Source organism: Salvia splendens, chromosome 3 (genome assembly GCF_004379255.2).
Source record: "Salvia splendens isolate huo1 chromosome 3, SspV2, whole genome shotgun sequence".
Classification (NCBI taxonomy): domain Eukaryota; kingdom Viridiplantae; phylum Streptophyta; class Magnoliopsida; order Lamiales; family Lamiaceae; genus Salvia; species Salvia splendens.
In genome coordinates this window covers 2,997,701-3,014,211 of record NC_056034.1, presented here as the reverse complement: position 1 = coordinate 3,014,211, position 16,511 = coordinate 2,997,701, and the positions used below count along the sequence as shown (strand labels likewise).

General features: G+C 37.6%; 2 protein-coding genes across 2 annotated transcripts; one reads left to right on the top strand and one right to left on the bottom strand.

Moving 5' to 3' along the window:
- Positions 1-2,514: 2,514 nt before the first annotated feature.
- On the bottom strand, positions 2,515-5,953 carry LOC121795546 (LRR receptor-like serine/threonine-protein kinase RGI2). Its single transcript, XM_042194089.1, has 2 exons — positions 2,980-5,953; positions 2,515-2,897 (listed from the first exon to the last, which is right to left on the bottom strand). The coding sequence occupies exons 1-2, from the start codon at positions 5,858-5,860 to the stop codon at positions 2,515-2,517; spliced, it is 3,264 nt and encodes a 1,087-aa protein (XP_042050023.1). The 5' UTR covers positions 5,861-5,953.
- A 2,618-nt stretch (positions 5,954-8,571) lies between these two features.
- On the top strand, positions 8,572-12,417 carry LOC121793365. The gene is made up of 4 exons (XM_042191362.1): positions 8,572-8,807; positions 11,019-11,080; positions 11,170-11,274; positions 12,068-12,417. Exons 1-4 carry the CDS (start codon positions 8,597-8,599, stop codon positions 12,200-12,202), a joined length of 513 nt encoding a protein of 170 aa, XP_042047296.1. The 5' UTR covers positions 8,572-8,596; the 3' UTR covers positions 12,203-12,417.
- Positions 12,418-16,511: the final 4,094 nt, after the last annotated feature.

Genomic DNA, 16,511 nt, shown 5'->3' with positions numbered 1-16,511 from the left:
AAGAGGATACAAGACCACAATTCAGCTTAAACAAGCAGTTCGTCCGAAACGAGCTGCAACAAGCCAACGATTGTGCGTCAAAGCTTCTAAAGAGGATACAAGACCACAATTCAGCTTAAACAAGCAGTTCGTCCGAAACGAGCTGCAACAAGCCAACGATTGTGCGTCAAAGCTTCTAAAGAGGATACAAGACCACAATTCAGCTTAAACAAGCAGTTCGTCCGAAACGAGCTGCAACAAGCCAACGATTGTGCGTCAAAGCTTCTAAAGAGGATACAAGACCACAATTCTGCTTAAGAATCAAGCACTTCGTCTGAAACGAACTGCAACAAAAGTCCGATTCTCGCGATAAAACTTGCCTGAATTAGGACAAGGGAAAGTCCAATCCACGCGATAAAACTCGCCGAATTAGGACGACCAAGTTCGGTCAAAGAAGTTTACCTCATAAGACCGAGGACGACCATGTCTAGTCAAAGAGGTTTACTGCATAAGACCACTTCGGTTAACTGGGAAAGTCCGATCCACGCGATAAAACTCGCCGAATTAGGACAAGGGAAAGTTCGATCCCGGCGGCAAAAATCGCCAAATTAGAACACAAACCAAGTCCGGTCAAAGATGTTTATTTCATCAGACCAAAGACGAGTCCGGTCAAAGATGTTTATTTCATCAGACCAAAGACGAGTCCGGTCAAAGATGTTTATTTCATCAGACCAAAGACGAGTCCGGACAAAGATGTTTATTTCATCAGACCAAAGACGAGTCCGGACAAAGATGTTTATTTCATCAGACCAAAAACGAGTCCGGACAAAGATGTTTATTTCATCAGACCAAAAACGAGTCCGGCCAAAGATGTTTATTTCATCAGACCAAAGACGAGTCCGGTCAAAAGATGTTTATTTCATCAGACCAAAGACGAGTCCGGTCAAAGATGTTTATTTCATCAGACCAAAGACGAGTCCGGTCAAAAGATGTTTATTTCATCAGACCAAAGACGAGTCCGGTCAAAGATGTTTATTTCATCAGACCAAAGACGAGTCCGGTCAAAGATGTTTATTTCATCAGACCAAAGACGAGTTCGGTCAAAAATGTTTATTTCATCAGACCAAGGACCTAGTCCGGTCAAAGAAGTTTACTTCAAGGCCATTTTACATAAAGGAAGAAACCAAACTAAGAGAAAGGAGACGAAATCATACTTCGCCAGCTTCGTCTCCACCTTCTCGGTGAGGTTCAGCTTCCTTCTCCTTATCTGCTTCGGCTTCAGCCTCCCCCGTACCCTTATCCAGAATGCCGAAGTGATTCACTTCGCTTTTCGGGGGGGGTAGTGATGGAGTACGAACTAAACAAGCCCAATAGCAGGGACAGCTCGGCTAGCCCAAAGCCCAAGAAAGAGTTCAGTTCGGCCAAGAGTTCAGTTCGGTACAACCTAAGAGTTCGGCCCTAGCCTATAGCTCGGTAAAAGCCAACTAATCAAGCTCTGCTCTCAGGTCGGCATCAAACTCTACTCTCAGATCGGCAAAACCTGCTCGGCAATAATTCAGTAGTTCGGTCTCGGCATTCGACCGAACTAGGAGTTAGTGGACTCATGAAAGGCCTCCAAGACCTCCACTACACCCACGATCTATTTAGTGGTGTCAAGCAGTCATTAACTCATGCAGGATAGTGGACCCATGCAAGGTCGCCACGATCTCCACGACATCCACCACTTAATAAATGCTGCATGCCACGATCTTGGTTCAAAGTATAAATAGAACCTAGGTCAGATAGATAAAGGATCTTCTGTTAACTTCTGTAAAGCTCTCTAGAGAGAAAATAATTATATAGCAAGTCTGTGTTGTAAGCTGTAATTCGCAGATCAAGCAATACAAACCTGCCCCCATTTCTCCCCGTGGACGTAGATTTACCTCAGTAAATCGAACCACGTAAATCTTTGTGTTGATCTTCCTTTATTTTTACGAGCATTTCATCACCATCAAAAATTCGCCGACTCATCAATATACAAATTTAGAACCAGATTATTAATTTTTAATGGTATTGATCACGTCATTTAAGTAATTTTTAAAAGAATATATTCATGGATAGGTCATGAGAGAATAGAAAAGCTAAAATATGAAGACAGGCAGGCCTCGAATGAGCAACGGGCAGAGAAGATTAATTTGAGGGAGAAGACGAGTCGTGCCGAGAAGATGATGAAGGGAACCGCTGAGTCTGCTACAGATGCAGTGGCATGGACTCCAAATGAAGTCATTGTTGTTTAAGTAAATTACATAAAATCTACAAATGATTGGACAAGATGAAGCACAAGGTAATGAATGTCTATACTGATATCAAACAAGTTAAAATGAGAGATATAAAAACTAGTATTCTTATTTTTCTCAAAAGAGAATCAACACTTGAGAAAATCAAACGGTTTAGATGTAAGTAACTACAAATTAAAGAAGTAATGAAGATGCAGAAAAGCTTGAATTGTTGCTCTGCAAATACAAAGTCTGGATAGCTGATGATGAGCCTCCACCATTATTTTCCACCACCATCACTAACTTGTGATCCCCCTTTCCCAGCCTCATTTTTCATGTTCTCCTCTCTCTCTTGTCGTATTTCCTTGAGCATCGCCGCCACATCCTTCATCGTTGGCCGCTCATGAGGTGACGGCTGCACACACAGCATTGCCACTCCTAAGCTCTGCATCATTTCTTGAATCTCCGGTTGTGGCCTCAGGCGCAGCCCCGGGTCTAGAACTTCCTCCTCCACGCCTCTCTTCTGCTTCACCCAGTCCACAATGTGAATCCCATCGGGTATGGTCGGGTCGATGGGCTGTTTCCCAGTGAGGACTTCCAACATAACTACTCCAAAACTATAAACATCGCTCTTCTCACTGATCTTCATACTGAATCCATACTCTGCATATCAAGAAAAATTAGTGTCACATATTCTAATTGTTTATGCGTATTAACAACCAAAAAGCATAGTACTATATTATACCAGGAGCAATATAGCCATATGAGCCAGCAATAGTATTCGAGGAACGGGCGAAGTCTCCATCATCAACGAGCTTAGCCAGGCCGAAATCAGCAATGTAAGGCTGGAAATCCAGGCCGATCAAAATGTTGTTGGCCTTGATGTCCCGGTGCACGATAGGCGGGGCACAGTCATGGTGCAGATACGCGACGCCCTGAGCCGCGCCCAGCAGAATCCGGTACCTCATCTCCCACTCCAAGAAGCCTCCATTATTCTCATGCACAAGGCTTCCCAGGCTTCCATTGGGCATATACTCATACATCAGCAGCCTCGTCTTCTGATTCCAACAGCACCCTAAAAACTTCACTATGTTCTTGTGCCGGATCGATCCCAGCGTCCTCACTTCAGTCGAGAACGAATCGCGAACTCCCCTGTTCAAACCGGCCTGCACCATCACAGGCCACAGCTTCTTCACCGCCACCACTTCACCGTTGTCGAGTTCTGCCTTGTAGACGATTCCCGAGCACCCCTTCCCGATGGCATTGGCCTCGACGAGACACCTGAGGATCTGATCCACTGAGAAATTCAGCTTCTGAAAGGGGGTGAATTTCCACGACCACGACCACAACTCTCCCTCTCCCAACTCCGAATCCGATTCTGCTTTGCTCATTCTCCGCACTTTGAGAAAGGCTAGCACGCCCACAACTGCCAGCGCCACAGTCACGATCACGAGCAATGCGATGGCCATTCTCAGCTTCCACGGCCGCCTCTGCCCGGGAATCCCCATTCCCGGGCCAGAGGTCAGGAAACAGGAGTCGTGGCCATGGGAACACAATCCCGGGTTCCCAGCCAGCTCTTCCGCGGAGAGCTGCCTGAAAACCTTGTTGTCAGGCAAGTAGCCCGAGAATTTGTTGAAGGAGACGTTCAACGACACGAGGTTCACCAATCCTGAAAGAGACTTCAACTCTCCCTGAAGTTCGTTGTGTGAAAGATCCAAGACGGAGAGCTTGTTCAATGCCGCAATCTGAGTTGGAATTTCCCCGCTCAGCAAATTCCAGCTCAAATTCAGCTCGATTTCAAGCGCCTCGATGGTAAATATCTCCACCGGCATGCTCCCTGTCAACAAATTCCTGCTCAAATCGAGCAGCTGAAGCCGCGAGCAACGGCCGAGGCTGGACGGAATGTTCCCGGATAAACCGTTGCTTCCTAAGGAGAGCCTGTTGAGAGATGAGAGTTGCCCCAAAATATCAGGAATGGCGCCGTCGAGCTTGTTCGCCGACACGTCCAGCACCTCTAGCTCGGTGAGCGAAGATAGAGAGGTCGGAAGGTTTCCCGTGATCGAATTTCGCGCCAAATTCAGCATCTGCAGCTCCTTGCAGTTTCCGATTTCTGGGGGAATTGAACCGCTCAAGCGGCAATCGGAGAGATCGAGGAAGGTGAGGCTAGTGAGGGAGCCGATTTCTTTAGGGATTTCTCCACCGATCTTGTTCCCGACCAATCTCAGCCGCACCAGAGAGGTGCAGGCTCCGATCTCCGGCGGAATAGCGCCGGAGATGTCGTTGTAGATGAGGAGAAGCTTGGTGAGATTGGCGATGCGGAAGATGCCGGTGGGAAGGCTGCCGGTGAGCGAATTGCGAGACAAATCGAGCGACTGGAGGCTCTCACAGCCGGAGAGCGCCTCCGGGATGCTTCCCGCCAGCTTGTTGCCCCAGGCTAAGAAGATCTGCAGGTGGTTCAACAGTCCAAGCTCCGGCGGAATCGAGCCGGAAATCTGATTGCTGTCGATTTGGAACTGGACCAGCCTGGTCGCACTGGAGAGAACCGCAGGGATGGAACCGGAGATGTTGTTGCTGCTGAGCATCACTTCTTCGAGATAGGTTAGATTCCCAATTGATTCCGGAATGGTGCCAGATATGTAGTTCAGGGAAATATCAAGGACTCTCAAACTCTTGCAGCTCCCAATTTGATAGGGAATTGAGCCCGCCAAAGTGTTCTGCCACACCATTAAATTCTCCAGCTTCTGCAGATTTCCTATCTCTGGCGGAATCGACCCAGACAGACTGTTCTCATACAAGAACACATCCACGAGCTCCGTGCAGTTTCCGATCTCCGCCGGAATCTCGCCGGATAGCATCGTGGTATAAATCGACAGGGTTTGGAGCTTCTGGAGCCTTCCGATGGTGCGAGGAATCCCGCCGGAAATCTTCGTATCGGCGAGCCCAAGAATCTCGAGATTACGGCAGTTCCCGATTTCGGCGGGAATCTCTCCGTCGATATCTTGGTTTCCGCCGGCGCGGAGAGCTACCAGCTCCGACAGCATTCCGATCTCGGCAGGGATGCTTCCGCTCAGCCTGTTGTCGAACAAGGTAAGGGTCTTGAGCTTCATGCAGCCACCGATTTGGGGCGGGATTGGTCCGGTGAGTTGGTTGGAATTGAGGGTGAGCTCCTCGAGATTCGTGAGGCTGGCGATGGTGGAGGGGATTTCCCCGACGAGGGCGTTGAAGCTGACATCGATATTCCTGAGGGAGGCGCAGCCCCCGACGTCGGAGGGGATGGTTCCAGTGAGGTTGGCGCCAGTGATTGTTAGGGTTTCGAGAAAGGAGAGGGAGGAGAGATTGGAGGGGAAGGGGAGAGCGAGGTGAAGGGATTGTATGTTTATTTGCGTGACAAAGTATTGAGAAGAGCATGTGATGAAGGACCAATTACAAGGATTAGGGTGTGAGGGATTCCAATTGGAGAATGCAGAAGGTGGCGGTGAAGAAGAAGAAGAAGAAGAAGTAATCCAAGAGAATAAAACAGAAACTTCGGAAGCAAGGGAATGTTGTGCGAGTAAGAAGAGGAAGAAGAAAAAGCAGCGGTGGAGGTGAAATGGGGTGGCGTTCAAGAATTGCCTCGGCATCGGCATTTGCAAAACCCTAGATCACCACTCTTCCGGCACTTGCATTGGGTCTCCCTCCCAACTCTCTCTCTCTAAACTATCTTGGTTTGCTGGATTGAGGAGCTTACTCTCCACCAAGCTCTGCACATAAACAAGAAAAGCCAAGACTAATAAAAAAATGGAATATATTATTGTAGTTGAAGGTGACGAAGGATGAAGGTTGGAGTTAATAATTTGTTGAAAAAAATTCGACCTCTTCCACCAATTTTGTCCCTCGGGATTCTGTGTTCCGTGTTTTCTGCTTTATTATTTTTGTTTTGTGAAAATTTGAATTGCCAATTAGTATAGGTTTAGGCAGAGCCAGCATGTGTAATTGCATTGTTTTCCGTAAATATAATCAGTGGTTTTGTTTTGGTAATTGAGCCTATGTAATTATAGTGGGCTTGCACAATTTTAATAAGCAATGTTTATTCATTCTAATCGCTTTTGCACTTGCCAACATGAATACTCAAGCTACTCCATTGGGTGGTGAAATAAAAATTAAAAGTTAAACTAACTGCTTGTTAAATCCGTTTAGATAATAACACGAAGAGCACAATCAAAATATGAACACAAACAACAAATCAATGTGGTTTAAGGTTATTCAAAGAGATAAGATAATTAGAAATGATCATTTCAATATCCATGATTATAGTTTTGATCTTCAATCCAGTGGAAAAATCGAATTCTAATAAAAAAATTATTTCTTTTAACTTTTTTTAAGAATTCAAGATTTCGGATTTCGGATTTCGGATTGGAATTGTGTCCAATCCAATTAAATTCGAAAATCCTAAATTTTATAAAAAAATGAATCTGATCTTGTTTGTCTTGAAATCCAAATCCAAAATTTGAATTATGAAACCTAATATGATCCGGAAAATCTGAAATTGCATAAAATTACATACATAAAAATTTGAAAATCTAATCCCATCTAAAAAGTAAAAAATTCAATACAAAATTTTAAAAAATTGAAAATCCAATACCAAACCAAAAATCTAATATTATCAAATACTGGTATTATAATTTTTCTAACATAAATATTTGTATTTATTAGGTTAAATAAATATATTTTGGATTACTTTGAATTTTATATACGATACGATAAACTGAAAATTCGAACTAAATTTTAAATTAAGATTTAGTTCGGATCGGATTCTTGGAATATTTTGCTCATACCTAAAATAAGGCCATTATCATTACACGTGTGTGAACGAGTCTAAGAGTTTTCAATAATGAAAATTTTATGGTGTCTATCTTAGTCATCTAAATTAGGTCTCACTTTTTAAACCTCTTTTTAAAATAACATCAATTACTCTTTTATTAGTATTTTTAACTATATAACTAGGCCTTACTTTAATTTTAGAATTTCTTTTTCCTTTATATTTTCTGATTTTCCGTTTTACTCACTAATGTGGCCAAATATTCTTTATTTTAGTTCGATACAAAGACTCCTAGATTTACCATAAATGAACGAATGATACCACCAGACTATCGAAACTAATTATATATGTCTTGTTTTTTATTCTAAATTTGACTTGTTCTTTTTTCCTTTGTATCTTTAAAGTGCTTAATTTTGACTTATTAATACTCCTAAGTGAGTCTACTATATTATTACCCCGTCAGCTAAAAATAATGATTTTCGTCAACAAAAAAAGGTTAATTAGCGTTGCTCAAGAATTTCAGATTTTTAGGCACATGCATGATTAACGAAATTCCTTTACAAAGAGGGCCATCTCTAACATTAACTTTTTAAATTCTTGATTCATTTTTTCATATCACCAGACCGACAATTGAAATTTGAAACCAACAACTGTTTCTTTATTTGTTTACTAACCAATTATATTATTTTAAACGTAACAACGAGTAAAATCAGAGAATCGTATAAAATATAATGAGATTGACTACTAGCCCATTAATTAGGATATAAAAAATATACTTACTAGTACTCCACATATGGAATCTGTTAACGTTTAATTTGTTATTTTTTTTTTGTAATTCATTTAAAATATACCGTACTATTTTTCTTATTATAAGTATTGGAATCTATTAACGTTTAATTTGTTATTTTTTTGTAATTATTTAAAATATACTGTAATATTTTTCTTAGTAGTAAGTATTTTGCCAAGTACTCCCTCCATTCCTTGTTAACTGATGTATTTCTTTTCGTTACGGAAATTAATAATAGTGTTTTAAGTGGAAGGTGAATAAAATAAATTAGATGAAATTTTTTAAAAAAATAAAAATGACTCAATTATATTGAATTTTTTTTTTAAAAAATAACCTTATTAATATGGAACGGAAGGACGAAGGAGTATTAGTTTGTTTGGATAGATATGATAGTACTCCCTATTTATTGGGCAGCTCTATTTTTCAGAGTTATGGTTTTTAGTTGGTAGTGTTAGTATTAGTATAGTGTAATTAACTGTGCAACTAATACAAGTTAATAGTATGTGATTTACTGGTTTGAATTAGGTTTTATTAAATCTTGATTAAGAATGTGTTACTCATTTAGATATGAGAAGTTTTGTGTAAAACAAAATGATTCAACATAAAATAAAAAGTGATAGGCCCAACTCGATGAAGTGATAGGCCCAATAAATCACAATCCACCCATTTCATCTTCTCTTTTATTGGATTAATTAATTAATAATAACCGCTAAATTTTTTCATAAAAACATAAATGGATGAAATATAAAGAATTATCAACAGAATAAATATTCAAGTATGGCTTCCATGGATATGGTGTTGTTACACAAGACCTCGCCTAAATTCTGCAAAAATCAGATTTCTTCTCTCAAAACCTCCCAATTTCTTTCCTCGAATTCGCTTTTAGTGCTGAAGAAGAATCAAATCCGACTTCCGTCCGTACACATCAAGCACCTCAAGAATCACAGACTTCCAGTTATATCTGCTGCGCAATCCAATTTGTTCAAAGGTACTCTTCTGATTTTTGGTCCAGGAAGTGAAGGAATGTTTATTCTTCATTGACCAGATTAAGCTTGATGCCTCACTTGTGAATTTGTCTGCTTATATATTTTCTCTATGAAAACAATTCATGGATTTTGGGGCGTCCGTTGCATGAGCTTGAGGTTATTATGTTATGCAATCTTATGTTTATCGTATTTTTGAAGCAAATTTGCGTCTAATTAATTATTTTTTGTAGTAGCTAGTGCTTTGATATGTGTTGGAAATGGGTGCCTAAAATCTAAATTCTGGCTGCTGGAACCAAAACTATCATAATTAGGACGCAAAACTGAAATCTGAACTCAAAACTTTGTAACAATGGGGGAAAACCATGGGCATGTTTAGTTACATCTTGCAATATGCAATAGCGATAGTGGAAATCGTATAATGAGAGATGTTATCTAAGAGAGAAGAGAAATCTTATCACAGTCACAGATGCAGATTCAGATTCAGATTCAGATTCAGAATGTTTATATGTATAGCATTTGTAAACTAATGAGCCAGGCATGTGGATTATCTGTCGAGCTGACTGGTTGGAATAGGTTTCATCCTCTCATAAGTTAGAGCTGGTGAACATTGTTGGTGTGTCCATGTAAAAGCTCGAGAGAGGTGGCTCTTGGCCGAGACATGGAGCGTGGCTGCACGAGTCAGCTGAATGGTGAGGTGTTGAAGAGTGAACGCAATAAACTAGCCGTTGTGAAAGTAGTTAGTTGGTTGAGCTTCCAGCTAAGCTCGTTCATTGTATCACATACACACACACACACTGATACGGAGTGAAAGACGGCCATGATAAGTTATACACACGAACTGAAATATGATAGGAAATAGAAATACAAATTGAAATGAACAACGATAATCCTCTCACGAGGCCAATCCTCTAACGAGGCCCTATGGTAAAATGCCGTCCTTAATCTAAACTTAATATTTCATACTCTCTAAAACCTTAAGGGACCTATATATACTACTAAGGAAATAAAGATAATAATTATTAACTACAATATTAATTGCTATGTAACCACCCATTAACTTCCCATTTACTTCAAATAACTCCCCACTAACTTCAAATAATTACCCACTAATCGTAACCGTGTAACACACACACGCATATTGCTGTTGTAACAAACACACACACACGCGATTGATTGAGGGTTAGCTCTTCTTGAGATTAGTGAGAGCGCTCGATCTGTGAGTCTCTTTCTTGTATGTGCGGTCTGAAATAAAGAGTCTTCTTCTTCTTCCGTGGACGTAGGCATACGTGCCGAACCACGTAATCCGTTTGTGCATCGTCTTCTTCATTTTGCCATTCGTTGATTAAGCCTCAAAACCTAACAAACATCATGAGGTATCAGCAAGCTGAAGCTTCATAGGAATATTTTCACAGAACAAATTGATGGGAGTATGAACTATGAAGAGAAGCCTATTGTAGACCCTTTGGAAATGGAATAGAGTCATCCTGTTAATCCAACACCTTGCAGCAGGTCTAGAATGTATTTTCACTTATTATAAGATAAATCTCTTCTTGGTTGCAAGATATATCTAAGCCTAAAAAAACTTTGCATACCTGAAAGCTTTGACGGTGATTTTGAGTCCAAATAATGTGTGAGATCATTGATGGCTTAAAATAAGGTTCCCTGCTCAAAGTATCATCGACTTATACGTTCTACCAATACATGCTCCTTTGAATTAGACAGTCACCATAAGCTGGCTGAGTAAAAACCCAAAAGCATGTTGCTAACTCTCCATTCAGGATGCCATTCTGGCCAGGGGTGCTTGGCTGCTTGCTTTGACCCATACAGACCTTGTTTATGTCTATAGACCTGCTCTGGCGTGAAAGCATATAAATCACATCTTCTATGAATCCATGAAGAAAGTACTACTCCATTATTTATATCTAGTTTCTATAAATAACAGTCTCATCAGCAAGAGCAGTCAAAACTCTTAATGTGACACCTTTAGGCTTTCGCACTGGGAAAGTAACTATAGGTCTGATGTATGGTATCAATTGGCAATTAGACACATCTTTTTTGTCAACTTAAATTGAGGCCACTGATTGTCCGTGATTCTTGCAATTTTTGCGAGAATATTGATGCCCTACGAATGCATCACTTTCATTGATTCAACTATCCTTAGATGTGATTTACTTAGGCCTTTTGAGTTTTAATTGGAATATATTCTTCTGTAGCCATTCTAACCATATGGAAGGTTGGGAAGGATGGTGTTGAAGCAGGAGCTAGCTTTGTGCCAGTAAGTATTATGATATGGTGTCTTGTTACATTTACATAAATTTTCTTCATTCTTATAGTGATCCCATCTTTTTCCTTCCTTTTTGCAAGGATGCTGTTCCAAGACCATTAGCAAGGATTTCGGTAACAGCTGTTGCTGTCTCGTTGGTACTCTTTGTACTGAAGTCGTTCATCTCTACAGCCGTTTTTGCTCTGGTGCATTTTACCTCCCTATTTATCCTTCAATGCCTGGTGGTAGTGCTTATGTTGGTTTTGAACTTTTAATAATACTATATTCCAGTGTGAATTCCCTTTGCCATCGTAACATTCATGGTCGTTGCTCCACAAAGTTCATGATGTACAACAGAAAGTCGAATCGCTGAATCTCTGAACTTTTTATAAGTAGAAGCGGCTTTCTTATTCAATGAGCATCTTGCAGTTCGTGTTTTTAGTGAATAGCATGCTCTAATTGCGATTCATCCATGTCACACACCCAGAAAGGCTAATTAAAAGATTAGAGTCATTAAAGCAGTCTTGTTTAGAAAAAACATTACAAATGGAAATGAATTGTTTATTTCTCATAGTGCCGGCCATCGTGTTTTAAAACATGGGATATGGAGATGCGAGACCTTATTAATGGGACGGAGGGAGTAATAGCTTATGTGTTACTAATTCATTGCCAAATTTACAGTTATGTCATGACTTTTAACATATTGTAATTATACCACAATCTTTCCGTTTTTTGAATTATAGCATGCCTGTTGATGTAAAGTCCACATACACAGTCCATGTTTCACTAACATGTTGAGTCAAATGACGTCGCATAACAGTGAATATCAACAACTCATCAAATGATGATGTTTTGTGAATTTTACTCGTCTAAACAAACTGGTGTTATAATTGCAAAAAACATGAAAGATTGTGGTGAAATTGCAACATTTTACTAGTCATGTTGTAATTGGGAAATTTGGTGAAATGATGTGTTAAATTTGGCAATGTTAATGTGCAGGCTGTGATGGGGCTGTGTTATTTTACATTTATAGCCTTGAACAAAGATGAAGCCCCAAAAGGAGGTGGAGGAGAAACCACCTCTGTAGACGACAGTCTTGAAGAAGCCAGGAAAATTATGGATAAATACAAATAAATAGGTTCTAATCTTTTTTTATCGTTTTGAGATCATATGTGGATATTGAGACTGACGATATCGTGAAAATTTGAAATGTAAATAGAATTTTCGAATATTTCTTGTTTCTGAACAGTTATTTCAGCAATCCTCTTGAATTAGCTGAAATAAAATTAATTTGATCAGATACCGGTTCTTGGGAATAAATTTTCAGTCGCTTTGATTTGGTGTAGAAATAAGTTATGCATTGAACATGATATTCATATGGTTGTCTGTATTTTGATTAAAAATATTCTCTCTTCTTAAAGTTGAGTTAAGATATCCATTGATTTTATGGTGGTTGGTAATATTTTGAGCACGTAAATTAACTCGGCCATTTTACATCTGATGTTGTGCAAGTAAGAATATAAGCTTGTGTTGCTTGGACACCGTGGTTCACCTATATCACACAAAATATGTACTGTATTAATAAACACAAATATAACTAAGTTGTGGTTCAACTATATCACACATTATCATGATATTTTTAAATCAGATTGTAAATGTATGGGGAGGATTACTTTACGAATGTTGAAAAGACTCGTTTTAAACCGTTTGGTGTGGCACTATTAAGTTATGTAAAGTTTGGGTTGTTGCCTTTTTAATGTGTACCCACAGTAAATTTATGGTATAAGTGATTTACTGCCTTTTTAAATGTTTACCCACCAAGTTTTATTTTGTGTCACTGGCTAGAAGTTGCATAAGACTCAGTGTGTGTTTGAATTCTTAAGTTAATCATTTTAATAATATTTATTTTAGAATAGGTTTTTGTAATATAAGTAGTATCATAATCATTACTTATCTGGGAAAAATTAAAATTTTGCAAATTTATGCAAGTATATTCTACTTTTGAATTTATCAAATCTAATAGTAATATTTTTTTCTAATAAAAGCAACAACAAATTCTAAAAACCTAATTACATTCTAAATTAGTGCAATGAAGTATTGATTAGTACTAAAATTCAATTTAGTACAAGATTCAATAAAATTAGTAAGTCTCTCTCTGTCCCACGTTACTTGAATTGCTTCTCTCGTTTTGAAAAAATTACAATAATTAATTAAATTAGAAGGAGAGTAAATTAAGAAAGAGAATACTATAAATAAGAAGACTCTTCTCTACATTATTCACTCTTTTACTTTACCATCTCTTTACTTTAATTATTTATTAGTATTATTTTTTAAAACGAGTGCAAAAAAGAAATGACTAAAGTAACGTGGGACGGACTAAATTTCAATTAAAAGAATATATGAAAAAAATGAAAATGATACATGTAGTTAAATAAAAAAAATGGACCATCGAATATCATCTAGAGAAAAGTCGTGTATATAATGTTTGGGGATCTTGATGTCCCCTTCTAGTTTAGCATTTTTTTTTTCGAAAAAAGTCGTGTATATAATGTTTGGGGATCTTGATGTCCCCTTCTAGTTTAGCATTTTTTTTTCGAAATCTGTATTAAATGATAAGCTTAATCGTGCAATGGAAAAAAAAAAGACACGGCATGCCTTAATATCAACTATATATGATTCTCGTGTCAGAAATCATATTTAAGAAAAAGAAGGAAAACAGTAAGTGGGAATATCTTTTTATATGTCGTAAAACCGAATCATATCTTCGCATGCTACTTGTTTTAAACTTTTTGCAGCCACATATTTACCATACATACCAAGACAGTACAAACACAATTCTGTTTGTACATGAAAATTATGAATTCCGATTACGAATAGAATGGTAGAGTTGAAAATTTACTCAAACTATGCGATATTTGATTCGATATTAGTCAAAATTCGATTTCGTCGAAAATACTAGTACAATCTTATACTACTAATAGGAGTTAATTATCAATTTGGATTATTAATCTTTCATTCATTAATTCGTATATGACTCTCATAAGATTCACAACAGCAAGCAATGTTGTATTGTAATACTACAATTCACCATTATTGCAAAGAAATATTTTTTTAATAATAATCTTTTCAAAGAATTAAATAATGAGAATTTCTTAATGTCTGCACTAAGGCCATCTCCAACCATTTACACTAAACACAAACCTATTTTTTCAGTTCTGTCATATCAAACAGTAATTCTACTCCAATCATTTACACCAAACTCAAAACTCAAAAGAATATTCCATATTCACCTACTTTTTTTACTTTTTCAATTTTAACTACATATTTATTTAAATTACACATTCACCCCACAACATTTTTATCAATAATTTTCCAAATATAATTAAATAATTTGATACAATTATTTATCATAATATATATATACATATATATATTAAATATATTATGCATTCAATAAAATATACACTAACTTCAAATTATAATAAATCAAACGTACTTATAATAGCATTCAAATATAAACTAAAATACATTCAAAGATAACATGATTATACATAAATTAAAATACATTCAAAGACATCATGTTTATATAAAACATAAGACAACACATAAAAAGTAGCTAAAATTCAAGATTGCGTATTTGAGAAATTTTCCCACAAATGATCAACTAATGCATTTCGAAGTTCTAGATGTGCATTTTTATTTCTTATTGCGGCATACCGAGTCAAGTACTCTTGAAATCGAACATCTTCATTTGTCGTCATCTCAACTTCTGGTTGTGGTGCGTGTCTAGCAACTTCGATTGGAGAACTCAGATCACGTTCATCTTCAACTATCATGTTATGTAAAATTATACATGTAATCATTATGTCACGCAACACTTCTTTATCCTTCGTACTTCGATAATATCCTTCGTTTTGCATATCCTTCGTACTTCGATACTTCGATAATATAGGAGGTTCTGGTTCTGGTTTACCGGATTATTAGATTATGTTTTTCATTTTGTTATTGTAATATGTCGTTTGTTTTTATTTTAGTTCTATATCGTTGTAACATAATTTCCATTTGTAGGACGTGTTATGTAATATGAGTACTTTTATTACTAAATATTGTACTATTATTTAATTTATTATATTATAATATTAAATACTAATATTACAATTCATATTCGATAAAATAACTAATACTTAATAAATTAACTATATTAATTCTACTACACCTAATTTTCCCATCTCGTAATTAACTATATTGATTCTACTAAACCTAATTTTCTCTCATCACCCATTAATTAGCCCATCTCGTAATTAACTATATTAATTCTACTAAACCTAATTTTCTCTCATAGCCGCTACCTTCTTCCATCTTCCCCTTCTCTGTAATTTCCCCTTCTCTCTCCCATCGCCGCTACTCTTCAATCTTCCCCTTCTTCCTTCTCTGTACATTCGATTTCATCTCCACATTCTTCACAAGTTCTTCAACCATCTACAACTCTCTATAATTAGGTAAGTAGTTTCTTCATCTAATTCTTCTTCTCCAATTTTCTGTTTCAGCATCTCTCAGCCCTCGGCCTTCTTCAAATATCATAAAAAAGAAAGGACTCAATTGCAATTTCTGGTAAGTTTTGCGTCGAGCTACAGTTCTACTGCAAACATGGAGTAGTACTGTTCACAAACGCAAAAAAAGGACAGATTTGGATGCGTTTTTTAGTATGGTTGGAGGTTGTTTTCACTGCAAATTTGCGTTTTGCAGTGGCGTTGGAGATGCCCTAAGGGTAGTTCCTATACAAATTCATTCTTGTCAAATGCGTAGGGTCCATTTGGTACATGAAATTGAAATTGAAATTGAAATTGAAATTGAAATTGAAATTGAAATTGAATTGGATTAGAATTCTACGGAATTGAATTGGAATGAATTGAATTATAATTCAATTCTTAACCATTTGTTCGATAAAAATGATATGATCGATATGAACTGTGTGTGTGCAGCGTGTGTAGAGTGTGAAGGTGCCCAATTTTATAATATTTGGAATTCCAATTATATACTTTTGATATGAAGTTCAAAATGTGGAATTTAGAGGAATTGGAATTGGAATTGGAATTGAAATTCAGTTCCAAATTCAAATATTTTACTGTATCAAACATTTGAAATGGAATTGAAGGCTTCAATTCCAATCCCGTAGGCCCAATTCTATGATACCAAACAGAGACTCAGTAAAATAAATGCAAGACCTTTTCGCCTTAGGGCGAGTTATATTCGAACGGTATATTCGCATTTATTAGTAATAAGAACAAATAATAGTACTAAACATGAATATAGATATGAATTTTAGGTGTGTTTATCAGACCAACTAATCAAGTTTCAGGTTAGTTATACTTGGGTTACGGGATAATTGGGTGTGGGCTATGCGAGTTACAATTTTATTGTGTTAGAATTAGAATCCTAATTG

Bases quoted from the DNA above. Each gene is read 5' to 3' on its own strand.
- LOC121795546 (XM_042194089.1), bottom strand. From the start codon at position 5,860: ATGCCGATGCCGAGGCAATTCTTGAACGCCACCCCATTTCACCTCCAC. The intron at 2,898-2,979 runs GTATAATATAGT...CTTGATATGCAG, and splicing joins ATATGGCTATATTGCTCCTG to AGTATGGATTCAGTATGAAG.
- LOC121793365 (XM_042191362.1), top strand. From the start codon at position 8,597: ATGGCTTCCATGGATATGGTGTTGTTACACAAGACCTCGCCTAAATTC. The intron at 8,808-11,018 runs GTACTCTTCTGA...ATTCTTCTGTAG, and splicing joins GCAATCCAATTTGTTCAAAG to CCATTCTAACCATATGGAAG. The intron at 11,275-12,067 runs GTGCATTTTACC...GTTAATGTGCAG, and splicing joins CTACAGCCGTTTTTGCTCTG to GCTGTGATGGGGCTGTGTTA.